The sequence below is a fragment of the Hyposmocoma kahamanoa genome, unplaced genomic scaffold (assembly GCF_003589595.1).
Source record: "Hyposmocoma kahamanoa isolate Upper Pololo Valley unplaced genomic scaffold, ASM358959v1 240, whole genome shotgun sequence".
NCBI classification, from domain to species: domain Eukaryota; kingdom Metazoa; phylum Arthropoda; class Insecta; order Lepidoptera; family Cosmopterigidae; genus Hyposmocoma; species Hyposmocoma kahamanoa.
In genome coordinates, this window is record NW_020653757.1 from 2,316,535 (window position 1) to 2,330,879 (window position 14,345).

General features: G+C 37.6%; 1 protein-coding gene across 1 annotated transcript in view; it reads left to right on the forward strand.

Annotated features, from left to right (window-relative positions):
* Positions 1-14,345, forward strand: part of LOC113228742 — a 123,951-nt gene that overhangs the window by 21,174 nt on the left and 88,432 nt on the right. The window contains exon 2 of the mRNA XM_026462107.1: positions 4,948-5,143. Coding sequence (XP_026317892.1) covers positions 5,056-5,143 — 88 coding nt within the window. The 5' untranslated portion in view covers positions 4,948-5,055. The remainder of the gene's footprint in view (positions 1-4,947; positions 5,144-14,345) is intronic.

Sequence of the window (14,345 nt, forward strand, 5' to 3'; positions counted from 1 at the left end):
GTTTGTGTGTGTATACGGTAACGTCAAACGAATAAAGGCAAACGAAATCGATGAATGTTCGGACGTTGCTTTTAGTTTGACTTCAGAGTAAACATGTTGGGGAGTTCTTTTGATTTGCTAAACTTTATATCGTGTATACGTTTCAAAACAACTCTAGAATACAACAAGTGCTCAAAGTTCTGCTACATTCGTTCTTAGCAACTTCGAGTTTCTCGAAGACACAATTTATACAAGTACTTTGTTTTTATCGAAGAGCTTGTGATATTTTTTATAAGACTACTTTCTGCTACGTTTCATAAAAGCTTTTAAGGTGACGGAGAGATGCATTTTTTTAATTTACCATCAGATATTTTACTCGTATTTTGTAATATTTCAATAAACTCTCAGGTCTAACGTTCGTTTTTGACCGATATTTATAATACTAATATGTCTACGAGATGTCCTACGTCTAACGAGAATAAAACCCTCTCCCTCTTCTTGCGTAGTACTTTTTCTCGCAGTAGTTAATCAGTGATGTAGTGTGTCGTGGAATCAGTTCGCAATGTTTCACAGTTTGTTTACCACCAGAGAAAGGCGGGCGGTTGTAACTCTATAGGTCGTTGCGAGGGGCGTTCCGGCTCAAGTGGCCACGATTATTTTGATTTACAAAGTTTACACTTCGTCGGCTCGGAGTTATATTAGTCATTTTATTATGTACAATTTTTTTTTCATTCGTCTTAGACTCCCATTCAGACTTACACTCCACTCATGTTTTGCATTAACTACAGTCTATGACGTACGCTGCTCTACTGCGAGGGAACATCACCACGCCTGCGACAAGTTTTGTGAATGTTCTCCTACCAACGACAAAGAAAAACATCACAAAATTGCTGGGTGACATTAAGGACCGAATTTACAACTCCGCGACAAATTTCAGTCAGGAACGTCGACTCAAGTTGTCGGAAACTTAGCGTCTCGTTCGTATTTCGCATAAAAAACCGAACTTCCATTTTCATTTCACACTGTATCTCCCTAAAATTGCATTTGATGAAATCTCCTACCATCATTATACTTTTAAAGTCGCGTCTTTATTTCGTTTTTACGACTTAATGCGGACAGCTTTCCATCCTCCTCAGAAGTAAACGTCTTCATCGAATCGCATTTGCGATGATTCTTTCTCTAGTTTTGTATACATTGCTGGTGTATATTTTTGTGCAATTGACGTTGAGTTTCGAGTCAATAGTCAGTTAATCTAGCTTCTTAGCCACTGTAGCTGGTGATGTCATTACACAAAATTTTCCTCATCTTCAAGAACGTAAAGGAGTCGTCGCATTTCATGAATTTTACAACATTTTTGTTGATGTTGGAAATTACAATTTTAAGAATATGTTGTTGAATAACCTTCTACGTGCAAAAAAATGTATTTGTTTCTCGAGTTTGATACATGTCGTAGATGAGGTTTTTCCATTAACCAAATGTTTGCGTTGCGAAAGCCTCGCAACTTCCTTGAGCTTACTGTGAACTTATACCCAATCAATAGGTTAGTTATAATCATTATATAAATCAAAGAATGTTTCGTATGTAGTACTATTTAATGCACTGAGAGTATAAATTTCTATTTGCAAAGAAGCAAGCAATGTACGCTTCAGTGCGGCATAGTAATCGTGATTTAAAGCTCGGGGAAGCTATGAAATATAAAAGATCCCGGCGGCGGGTAATGAAGAGCCGGGATTAGCGAGTCCCGCGGGATCCGCCGCCGGGACGCCGTTTTTTTCTCCCACTATTCCGCCGCGACGCGAGCTCATCCGCCGGACCTGCCAGACAATGTCTGGTCCCTTTTCTTTGTAAACACTATATCGTAAACTAAGTTTTGTGTCTGTAATATGTTTGGTATGCTGTTTCTTATACCTGTTTTTGTACTTGTGGGCTCATAAAGAAAGGATACTTTCAATAATCCGTTTGCGCTCAAAGCCAGTTGATAGAGCCATAACAACAGATATCAACACCGTCTGCTTGTTTACTTGTTCACCACGGTAAGGCCTTATCACGAACGGGCGACAGTGCCTTCGATTTGTTCCAAATGTATCCGTTGACAAGATCTATTCTTGTTGTTTTGCAAGTTCCGTCTCGGAACAACAACGGCCTGTCGGTACTTCGCAGCCGATTCTAACATCGCCTCCCTACTCCGGAATCGAGTAAGAAATGGGGGTTAAGAGGATAGAGACGTACTCAGGCTTCGATATTTATCGATAAAAGTGAGAAGTTACAGTTCATTATCATAAAAAATTAAAATAATGTATACCCTTTTACAAACATCTTTTTAAAATGAAGAAGTAATGACGATTTTGTTAGCCCGGCGGTTAGAGGAGGCTTCGCGTTTGATCGACGATAGGCCCAAATTAGGAACTTTTCTGAATTGACCATCGTTTTGATGGACTGCAGTTGATTTTATTACTTTCGTACTCATAGTACGGGAAATTGCCTTGTTGAGATCAGAGATTATTGTTGTAAATGTCAGATACATGGGTGCTGTTATTAAGTATCGGACTATTCTAATTCAATTTGTAATCGAAGTTTTACATGAAAGAGAGTGCCTAGATTTTTGTAACTATTTAAACAAAAAAGGGATACCTTGCTGGCTCTACGAAATGGTAGTCAATTTATCGGAGTGTGATTATAGCAGTTTGCGTTGGACCGCTTCAGGCCACCGCCGCGCTGGGCCATCCAAAGGCCGTTTTGCACCGCGTGCGAATCTACTGCCATTTCATTTACCGGCTTTTGAATGACATTGCTAGAATTAAATACAAGGACCTGTGTTTGTTAAATTTGTTGTAAGTCAAAGTCAAAGTCAAGAACGTTTTCATTGAATGAATAGCGTTGGTGACGTGGCGTCGCATTGACAATTTGCTGAATCGTGGACACGATGAACGGACTCAATTTGCCTCGTCGTGAAATATACAAGCGTGCTTATCATGGCAATTATTTTTTGGCTACGCACTTGGAACATAGTGACGGCTGCTGCGTGGAGAATAAGGTTTTTATGTGGAATAGCCGGTAAAATCTTTGTTTCCAAACGGTAGGAATAGAATACAGATGATTTTTTTTTATTATGTGGCAGTTGGTGTATGTAGACTAAAACAAATGAATGATACAGTAGGTACTGAAATATCTATAACAAGAACTTGTCTAAATATTTACCATGTAACCATTTATGGAAATATTACGTAACGTCAGAAAACTCCAATTAAAGAAAACAGATGTACCTTACATTTTAACTTAACGACCGAAAGGTACGTCAGGATACTCGTTCGAAATGTTTAAAACTTTCGAGTTATCGATGTCGAGATAGATACCGATTAACGAAGGGCAGCACTATCGCATAGGGGTGATCGTATTTCGCAGATCGGCGCTGGAAGGAAACGTTTAGAGAGCTTCCGCTCGCTTCAACTCGCAGTCACTGCCGCTTATATGTGGAGCAGGTGGGTGCTACGTATAAATTGGTATACAACTACACGATCTTTTTACATAGTTTGAATTTAAAGTTTTGTAAGCCCTGATTTGTACTTAAGCTACAACATCCATCAAAGTCGGAAAGAATTGGCTATTCGGGTCTGTGAAAGCCGAACATCAAACGAACCAACTTTTGACATCTGTTACTTGACTTAGTATAGAGCCTCGCTGATGGCCCAAGTCACACTTTTCATATATTGCAAAAGTGATATTGCGTGCGTTATCGTCCAATTTTACTCGACTTTTAGCAAAACTCTCTCAGTAGCAGTAGCTTCCAATTTGACCGCCAACTTTATTAGCCTCTGATCCAATAGAAATATCTCCCATTGTTCCCTCGGACGCTGCAGAGGGACCGCGACACGGGGGGCGGAAGAGGACAGTGGAATATAAATCACGTAGCACTCACGACTTTCGGCCAATTTCCAGAATATTTTTGTTCCTTCTTATTGTAACGAGTATATTCTCCAAGTTTCTTTTGAATTTGATATTTTTATCTTTGCAGTTTTTTTAATAAGGACTTCAGTTTCTTTAAAGTTAAGGTAATATTAACTACATTACGTTTTAACTCCAGTATCCTCAAGGACAAAGAAGCAATGAGGACTTGTAACCTTACGCGAATGACATAAGATCTTCTTGAGACGCAATGGACGGTGGTTATAAGAGTTCATTACCGAAGATGGACTTATACAGAATATGCTATTATATATACCCGCAAGTATGTATCTGAACAATGATGGTTGACGATAACTTCACTGATAAGAAACTGGATCCCACATAAGAAAAAGAGTTTCAATGTACGTACGTCATATATGTGGATAGATGACTTATCTGATGGATACTACAAATCATTTTCGTTATTATTCAGTCAACATGCAGTCAGTCAATTAATATTCTTGCGAGACAAAATTTATTCTATTCTACGCAGTCGTAGGCAAATGCTACGAAATGTAACCATTTGCTACGACATCGTTCTTGTTACGTTTTGCTAGTATACAATTTGGCGAAAAAGCAATTGTTTTATAAATGCGTTTGATAGATATCTACATACATTGTGTGGTACTGCACAAGGGCGGGGTTGGATAAGAATTATGGCTGGCTAGAGAACGACAAGGAGATCGCTTGGTGAGATTTACACTTAGGCTTGAGTTTAAACGTATAAAGCACTTGTAAATGTAGCAATATTCATTTGATTTTACGGCGACTCATAGTGTACGAAAATGTACATGTCACAGTAATTGAATTTGCAGAAATTGTCCTTAAAATGTCGTTATTTTAATATTAGCTCGAACTTATCCTGAATTAATTACATACGTATTTTCTCTCCCATTGTTATTTATATGCAGTTATTTTAATAGACTATTTAAAAAAAATTATTTATAAAATTATCCATCGAAATTGTTACAGTCGTTTTCGAAGATCTACATGCACTCGCGCAATTTATGTTTTCAATTGTTACAGATGCACCGGCCATCGAGATGAGCTTTCCTCGCGCCGCGCCCCTTCCCCGCTCTATCTGTCTGGCTCTCGCGCGCCTCCCCGCTATCTCTCCGTCCCACTCCCCGCGCCATGCTGCGCGTTAACCACCCTCGCCCTTCGCGCCCCGCATCCGGCGGGCGCCCTCTCTACACGCTTTTCCTCTTCACTTTTTTCACAGGTAAGTCAATAATTTTTTTACATTATATTTACTGCACGGTTACCACGATAAGTTATAATTATCATATCATACAGTTATCATTGACGAAAATATCTGAATTGCTGCAGAACTTAAATTACGTCCACTAGCTTAAAGTTCTCGCGATACATTCCCTGAGGCACTCTATAGAATGTCGAATCAAACATGATTAACGAAACCTTTGCTACCGCGGTTCATGAAGGTTCTGTGCAGTGATAAAGCGACAAGCTCGTAGTGCTAAGTAGTACTTACTACTTTAAAAATGGTTTCGGTTCAATCTGCATTAACGTTAAAAGTAACACCACCAGAATCGGCACTATGACCAAACAGAATCGTAATCAATTTAGTACAAGTTGAAAATAACCATGTACTGTACCAGTAGGTACAAAACTACTGTAGATATACACCTGCGCTGCTACCTTCTCGTCTGAAGAGTTTCATTGAAATTAGGGTAGGCTCGAAGCCTTCCAATTGACTATCCACCGTATTATACGCGACGTAGAATTTAAATTGTATGTGACGCATTTATTACCGCGTCTATGTTGTCACTTAAATACTACGTTTCAGATTCGAATAATTGAATTGATCACCTGTCCTTTGAAAATTGAAGGCTAATTGAAGGTGGTTCGAGGCGAAGCTTCATTTTCAGCGCATTCAATCATTCGCTGAGTTCGCTAACTTTGATTTTTGATACAAACCTTTCCTTAAATCACGCATTCAGGAAACCAATTTGGAGTTTGAACTGGGTTGGCTCGATGCATCCAGAATAGAGCCAATTCCAAAAGTTCCTTTCCTAAACTGATTTAATCAAGATCTGAACTAAAGCAACCGAACAATCGAGCTGGAAAAAATATTTGAACACACAGACTCATGGAATATTTTCGTATCCACAATTTGTCTCAAAAACACAGAAACCTCGTTGTCCAGAATGCAGCCGTCGTGCATTTAAGTGCGATGTCTTGTCCAAGACAACAAACACCTTCGCAACGCTTTGGCGCTCAGCCAATTGTGCTAAGAAAATGCACAACGGATGCGCAGATTCACCATCTGCCTTGAATTTATATGAACCCAATTTTAGATTCAACCTTCGTCTGTATATTGGTGGAATAAATTTACTTTTTGAGTGCGATTTATGCAAAATATTATATAATTTCGGATTGTCAAATGGAACAAATGTTAAATAAAGTGGCGGATAATCTAACAAAATAAAAATTATAACCTAATCGTCCCCGTTAAGTACGCGCTGAGGTCAGGAGTGAGATCTGAATGAGATCGATTTTAAGTCTTCGACGTCGACATTGCGAATGTTTCTTACAAGCTTTACTTCAACTGTCTTTGTTTGCAAACGGTTTGTTTCAAAAAACCAATTTCTTGGTTTCTTGTTTCATTTCCAATGCTTTTGTTTGTTTGTCTTTTCGTTCGGGTCGAAGCTTATAAGTCGACTTGTAAACGTATTTCCTATATATTGCTCTTTTATACCTCTATTTTATATGCACGTTAATCTGGTGACAATGCAAGAATGTGTTAATCTTGGACTGATGCTGCAGGTGCAGACAGTCCCGCAACAGAAGTAGATGGTACGAATAGATTTAAATATTGTGATTCAGAACCAGGAAATCCAGTTCCGAAAGTACTGGGAATTCCCGGTTTCTTTATTATAATGAGAGAACAGGCAATTGAAAATTGTTTCCCGGTTCTTTCGATACTTTCGGGAATCAGCGTTAATAGTGTAATTTCGGTTTTTTACGCGCCAAAGGCACGTTGATGCCTTCTCGCGGTCAAAACTAAACGACAATAAATGCGGGTGAGGGGAGGGAGTAAAAAACGCTCCTCAGAGGTTAAGGTGGTTTTTCACCACCGAGGCTAGACGAGTCGAGAATAGAAATTCGCCTACCTATCTCAAATCGTGTGTACAGTTGCGTGCAATGAAATGTAAACGTTCACACATTTTCGAATATATGTAAATATTAAACACTTCAAAAATAAGAGCATTTCCTTTTCGAAAAAGCATTTTTTTACATAATCTATTATCGATGCCAAGTACTAAGTTGTCGAGTTTTGTTCGAAGATTTTCAACCTTCTATTTAGAAAATTAATTGTGTCTGCAATTACAATAACTTATCACGATAATACTGTAAATTTAGTATACTTGTGCTACGCCACTCGTGATTATCAACAAAAAAAAATGTGTAGTTTATCCGAATAAAACTGACGTCGATCTAGCAAAATACATATAAAAAAAATTACAACTGGCGCTAGTATGTTTACATTATATTGCAACTACGATGTATATTCATATTTTTGAAAACGATACAACTGTGACTAAAATCTGACGAGCTCCATAGTTTTAAAAGTGGTTACATAATTACGATAAAATCACAATTCTAATTGTATATATTTTAATGTCAATTGTATCGCATTGTATAAATATTTATAAAAATGCTAGTATACTTTTCACTAATTGTAGTTAGTTTATTTTTCTCTGACATAAATGAATATCTTATTTTAAAACGGTGTCATAATTATATATTTTTGAATACACCACAAGGATGAACATCTAATATTTGTATTCGGACTAGTGTCAACGTTTACCCTACAATCTTGCGATTCATATTAAAAGACAAAGTGAGCTCGCGTGAGAAATCATGTTTCCATTGCAGAGTAAATACTCTATGTATGTAACAATACGGTTCAATATTACATCAACAAATATTTCAATTCTCCCCTCGCCCATCCTCGTCAATCCAGACCATTTCCACCGAAGATGCGCTAGAAGACAATTTAATATTTATTTCAATCCTCGTCTCGCCTCACTGGTGGAAAAGCATCTTTACATTAGGAAGATTTTATAATATTTTTTTAAGATATATATTTTGTATTAGTAAGCTTTTATTTAATTTTTTTTCAAGTTTCAATTGTTTTCCTGCCTCTGTGGTCGAACGGTTACCATACCGGACTGCCACGCAGAGGTCCCAGGTTCGATTCCCGGGCCGGGAGAAATATTTGTATGGCCTACATTTATTTCAATACTCAATATTCAATATATTTATTGCATTCATATGGTATATATGTATATGTACATGTCTTAAAATTACAATAATGCTACACATATGAGCCCTTTATTAGGTAGAACTATAAGAGCAGAGTGAGTTTCTCTCGTGAGTTTGGGTTTATTTGTGGTCGTCTATGTGTGTATCCATGGCACCCGCGACACAGGGGACACTAGGGAAACTCAAGTCAACTCAACATATTGAGTGTGTGCGTTACTATTATTATTATTTAGAATAAAGAACTAAACAATCATTTAGGTTTAAAAGGTTGTATTTTTTTAAGATTCAAGAACTGATTAACTGGGTTTTTGAATGTACATGAATTAAATAACGACAGTTTTTATATTGTTAGAGGAGGTTTAAGTTACTTTAATTGTAAAAGTTTTTTTTAAATATTTTAATTTCCAAGATTAAGACGGCTCAATTAAGTTGAGAAATTTAAGTTGACTGACTTCTACTACATTATTTTGAAAGAAAAAGCTCCAATATTGACCGTTTTTATAAACCTATCCCTGTCGTAAACCGTGGAGTACTACTGCTTACTACTTCGCTTATTGTATCACTATTGAACAACAACTAGTTAGTACCGGAAGCACTAAAAGAACCGGGACATCCCGGTTCCGTGGAAGACTAGTACCGAAATTCCCGGTTCTTCAAAACAGGCCCGTGCGTACGTAATTTTGAAAGACTAGAATTCATTCCTTCAAAGAACATTTTCTAGATGTGTGCAGATCAGGAGCTGATGAAGTGAAATCTAGTAAATTTTATTCCACTTGTGCATGTTACAGAGTTCTACCAATGGCATAAGTGTTCGCTTGCTTAATTATTTTCTTCGTTTACTTTAATAATTTGTATGTCTGTACAAAGTTTTTAATGGTTTTCGTACTGATACGCTAGTTAAATAAAATTAATATCACAAAAGTGCCGTTGTTGTGTAATCTGCGAACATCGGTCCTGTGTTGGTAACTCAGAGGAACTATGAAGTACGTGCTCTTAACTAATCTCGAGGTTCCAGCATGTCTAAGTTAGACGCGAACGGGCGAAGTTGCGCCGCCAGTGGCCACGTTGGCGTAATGAAATAAAACAACAAAGAGCGTCAGCTTCGTCTGTCGGCGAAACACAAAACTCGTCTGCGAAACTTGACGCTGACAGCGGGACAGAAGGGGCGAAATAGGGGGTTTGTTGCCAAACACAAAGCATGCAATGGACACATCACGTGAAATTATTATATTTGCCAAACCTTCTTCTTTTATATGGAAAATCCACACTCATCAATGGGGCCTAATCTATACGTTAAAAGACTGAGGACCCCCTGTGTTGAAGTGTTGAAATGGTGCGTCCCTTTCGCAGGATAAAACTTTGTAACGTGTGAATGTGACACAAAAACCGCCCCGTCACGGTGACGACAGACGACCCCCCGTCTAGAGCGCGTGTGTCGACAACTTGCCTGTCATTATGTCCCATACAATCCAGTTTCCGATTTTCAGTGTGTTTGTTTTGTCTTGTTTTTGTTTCGATAAAATGTCAAGTGTTCACGTTGATGCTCTTCGCTGTAGTTTGTATTGATTAATCATTGTTTGTCGAGTTCTTCCTCATCGCTATTGCTGCACATTGGAAACTAAACTTGTTGTTTGAAAAAAACAAATACGGTTCGTTTTTGCTTAAAGCAACCATGTCGCATTCTCTCCTGTCTAAAGTGGCAGTAGAGCCATTGTTTCTAGAGAAAAGCATCTCCATAAATAAGGATTTGCGACAATCACCCCGGATGGCAAACCGGCAAGCGATCGCAGTACGGGTGCAGTCTAACGCAGAGAGAGCCTGCCTTCCGCTTCCATGATTTATCCCATTTTCGCTGCCCACGGCACTCTCAGGGAGACATTAAATGAATCAGTTCGACCGACCTCGCGGTTACAAATTGTTTTACGATCAAAACTAAAATAAGAAACGGTAACTAAGTGTTTCTTACGAATTTGGCGTCAATTCTCAAAACAGTTGAAATGTATCGAGTGATGATACCTTTACCTGGCTCACAGGGATTCCCGTGGGGTTGCCGATCCGATTTCTACGATCGTGTTTGTCGTCTCGTTACGCCTTCCATCTTTCCTAAATTTGTCTTATATTTATGTCTCATGCGCCGGTGCAAACACAAACATAGAGACAAATTGACTGACAGCCAACCTAATTTTACAAATTATCAAATTTTATTTCAAATAATAATAATAATAATATACTTTTATTTTCTTTCATTTTTAAATTTACAATTAACAAAACAAAACAATGTGCATAAACCCATACACATTTTTCGCATATTGTGCAGTCGTCATCTACACGATATACAAATTGGAATACATTTTAAATATTACGTACGTAACATAATATTTGTGGGGCACATATCACGGACAACACGCCACAAGTATTTTGTAAAAAAACAAGCATATATATAAACTACGGACGAACGGCTAGGCGCAAGCCAACACCGTTAACCCGACAAACAGTGTATTTTTTCGCATTGATAACTGATGGGCGTCGGGAAGTGAATGCGCATTGCCCCGTTTATAAAGACGGTACCAACCAAGTAAGAAACACAAACAATTTTGATACGAGATCCCCTAGTTTGCCACCCTTGGAGGTGGATTCTTTTCTTCAAATTTAAATAGGACCACTACCCTCTTTCCAATAAAAAACAAGAATCATCATTATCGGTGCACAAATTTGCCGGAGATATCGCGTAACATACATACATAGAAAAAAATATATAGTAGATTTGAGAACCTCCACCTTTTTTGAAGTCGAAAAGAAGAAGAAGAAAAGCGGTAAAGCTTTATGAATAATATTTGAAATTCCTGTTCAAGTTATATTAATAAATATTTGGTAGTATAATTATTTTTACATAATCATTTTCGTAATGTCGGAATATGAAAATCAGCGAACTTTGAAATAAGTTTCCTCCATAATTATATAAAATGGTTACACGATAATTTTTCATCTTGCTTTTGGAAAAGTAAAAGGCATCACTTGCTACACTGCACGCGAAATGTCACGTCTGAATGGGTTTTGGGACAGCGTGTTTGTGTAAAAAGTCTTGTTACCCTCATAGAAGTGGTCGATCTTGAAATAAATTTGCTCGTTTTTTGTAAATTAAATAATGTTATTCTGCTCTAATAACTTAATAATTGTTGGACTTTTTGACCGGCCCCTATAATAATTTGCTTTCATAATTTATTCTGAGGCTTCATTGCTACCTCGACTTCACTGACCTTACGCCGTATGGTTTGCATACAACTAACTCCAGATCGTCTCGTAAGTGCCGTAGGTAACCATTAAAGAGCAGATTCGGAAAAGGTCAGTAGCCTCTGCCTAATTGGTTGCAGCTGTCAGCACATTTCAATGATCGTCGTTATCGTTAGTTACGTATGACTTTTCATTGTTGGTGATGCCAATCGGCTTGTACAAGCCCACGCACAAACAAACGAACTGGATGAATTTATAGCTTTAAAGAGATATAAATATACCTATTAAAGGCCAATTTGCCAACTTTCAACGGGATCTAAATTGTTTCTAAATCAAATTGCCGACAAATCGCAAATTTTTGTTTTCGATTGGACCAGAGTTGAGTTCGATGGAACTTGATCGAAAAGTATTTCCATTGAGAGAGAAAGTTCCAAGCAGGCGGGAGACTGTAACCTCATTTACAGTTTTCAATGGGACACGTAATTAATTATCATGAAATATTGACAAAGCTTGTGTTAACGGGAAAAGTTTACAAAGAAAATTTTAACTCCTTAACAGTTGTATTGGAGAAGTATAGTGCAGTCACGATTAGTGGAGCCAACAGGGTAGGAGATACTACAAAAAGTAATGAGTTGCTGAAGCCGTGGGTGGCGATAATAGTGACTTTGCAGTAGAGAACACAATTTAGATCCTTTAACTTGGTCAAAGTAGTCTTATTATCGGTCGCCTTGCTCACGCTCGCAATCGTAATAAATGACTCTACATAGAAAGGAAAATCTCTTTGCGTATACCTTATACGTATATGTATTAGTGTAACTTTCGTATGAAATCTTTGTACATACTTCGCTGACTCATTTCTGAGAAAATCTCGACATCAACAAAATTCCAAGTCGGACATTTTAAGCCGAATCTTTTTTTTCGTATCAAACATTTTCAATATCTTTAACCTTTATCCAAATCCAATACTGGTTCGTGCAGTATTGAATTCATGTATATGGACGAAATGTTTAGAAAGCACTTATTACATTTTTTGCCTGTACGTTGTTTAACTGTACATCGTTACGTTCAAATGCTAAGTCGACTTTTTGGGCCGAGCTGATACCCTTACACTGAAAAAGCGGTTCGCCCAGGCAGACGTAAGCCAATAAAATAATGTCTTCAATTGAAATAAGGTTCATATCACGCGCATTGCTCAGTTTGTACACTGTTGCTTAAGTGTAAAAACTGATCAGTAAAAATAAGTATTTTTAAATTCATATGAGTTTGATGTATGATCCCATCCATCAATTTAGTAAGGGTGGATTGGAATTTTTATTTGGTAGAAATACGTCCTGAGCCTTGCATGCCGTAGGGAGACTGAATATTTTAATGATCAAAAACATTGACTCAAGGCTAAGTTTCTCCCAAATTAGCATTAATAGACATTAAATGCAATTATGCGAGTATTCCCTCTCCCCAGCCGTGGAGCAAAGTGACCCTATATATCACTATGTCGAGAACACGCGCCAATTCTTCGTTTCTCTCGTTTTTTCTCTCGAATTCTATTGTCCTACGCTACCACCACTGTAACGTGATATCTGACCTTTGGCATCACATTGGACCCTAATAATACTAAGGCAACGACACTTTCTTCTTCTTAAATCATTAAAAAACGATTTTTTGCGTTGCGTTCTCTGGACCTTAAAGGTTATTTGTCAAAGGTCAGGTCACAATAGATGGTGTAATGCGAAGAGAGTTGTCTAAAGCACTCGCTGAAAAATTGTCATTTGTGTAATAAAGACCTTTTTGGCGATATTTTTATTGCAATGACCTTTTTAACCTGATTAACGGCGAAAAAGGATAAAGTTTTTCGGGAGTGTGTATGTAAATGTATCCGTGTCTTGGGCTTATCCTGTAGCCTAAATGCTGTGCAACATATCGGTGTACGAGATGTACTTAGCCTTACGTTACGTACGGAGCGGCGTGAGACGCGATTTAAAATAATTAATTGAAATAAGTGTGTATTTATTTGTTTATTTAATAGTTTATTGTACAGGAAAAATACAACAAGTCACAAAGAATACAAGGGAAATTAAAAACAAAAGAAGAAATATGTGCACTACAAAATAAGCAAAAAATAAAATAAAAATAATATAATAATATAAAATTGTTATAAATTATATAAATACTTAGATAAATACATATTTTATAATATAATACCTAAGATATGGATGGAATAGTAGATAAATAATGCTCCTTAAGTCTCACTTTAAAAATAGCTAACGATTTACTTTCGTGAACAGTAATAGGAAGTGCATTCCAAAGTGGTCAGACTTTGGAGCATGAACATTGAAGGAATGAGAATAGAAACCGGAATTGAAGCATGGAAAAGATAACTGGGGCCTAACAAGAGAGCGACAGGGTTTATGCTGGGATCTAAGGAAGCTGAAACGCTCTTTCAGGTACCCGGGAGACACAGGATTATGTAAAATATTGTAAAGAATGGAGACAATATGCAAATTCCTGCGGAGACGGATGGGAAGCCATTTGAGCTGACTGCGGAAATGTGAAATTCGGTCATATTTACGAAGCCCAAAGATGAACCTTATACATAGGTTTTGCAGTCGTTCAAGCTTATTTAGCAGTTCTTCAGTAGCATCCAAATAGCAGGAATCAGCATAGTCTAAGAAGGGCAAAATAAGTGTTTGGACTAAACATATCTTGGTTTTTAAAGGTAAAACGTTTTGGAGGCGCTTAAGTGAGTGCAAGGAGAAATGGACTTTACGACTGACTTCATTAATATGTGGAGTCCAAACCAAATTACAATCAAAAAGCAAGCCAAGATTAGTTGCAGTAGAAGCATAAGCAATAGGCGTGGAATTATACGCTATAGGTGGGTAGGCTACAGAATCTAGATGCAATAT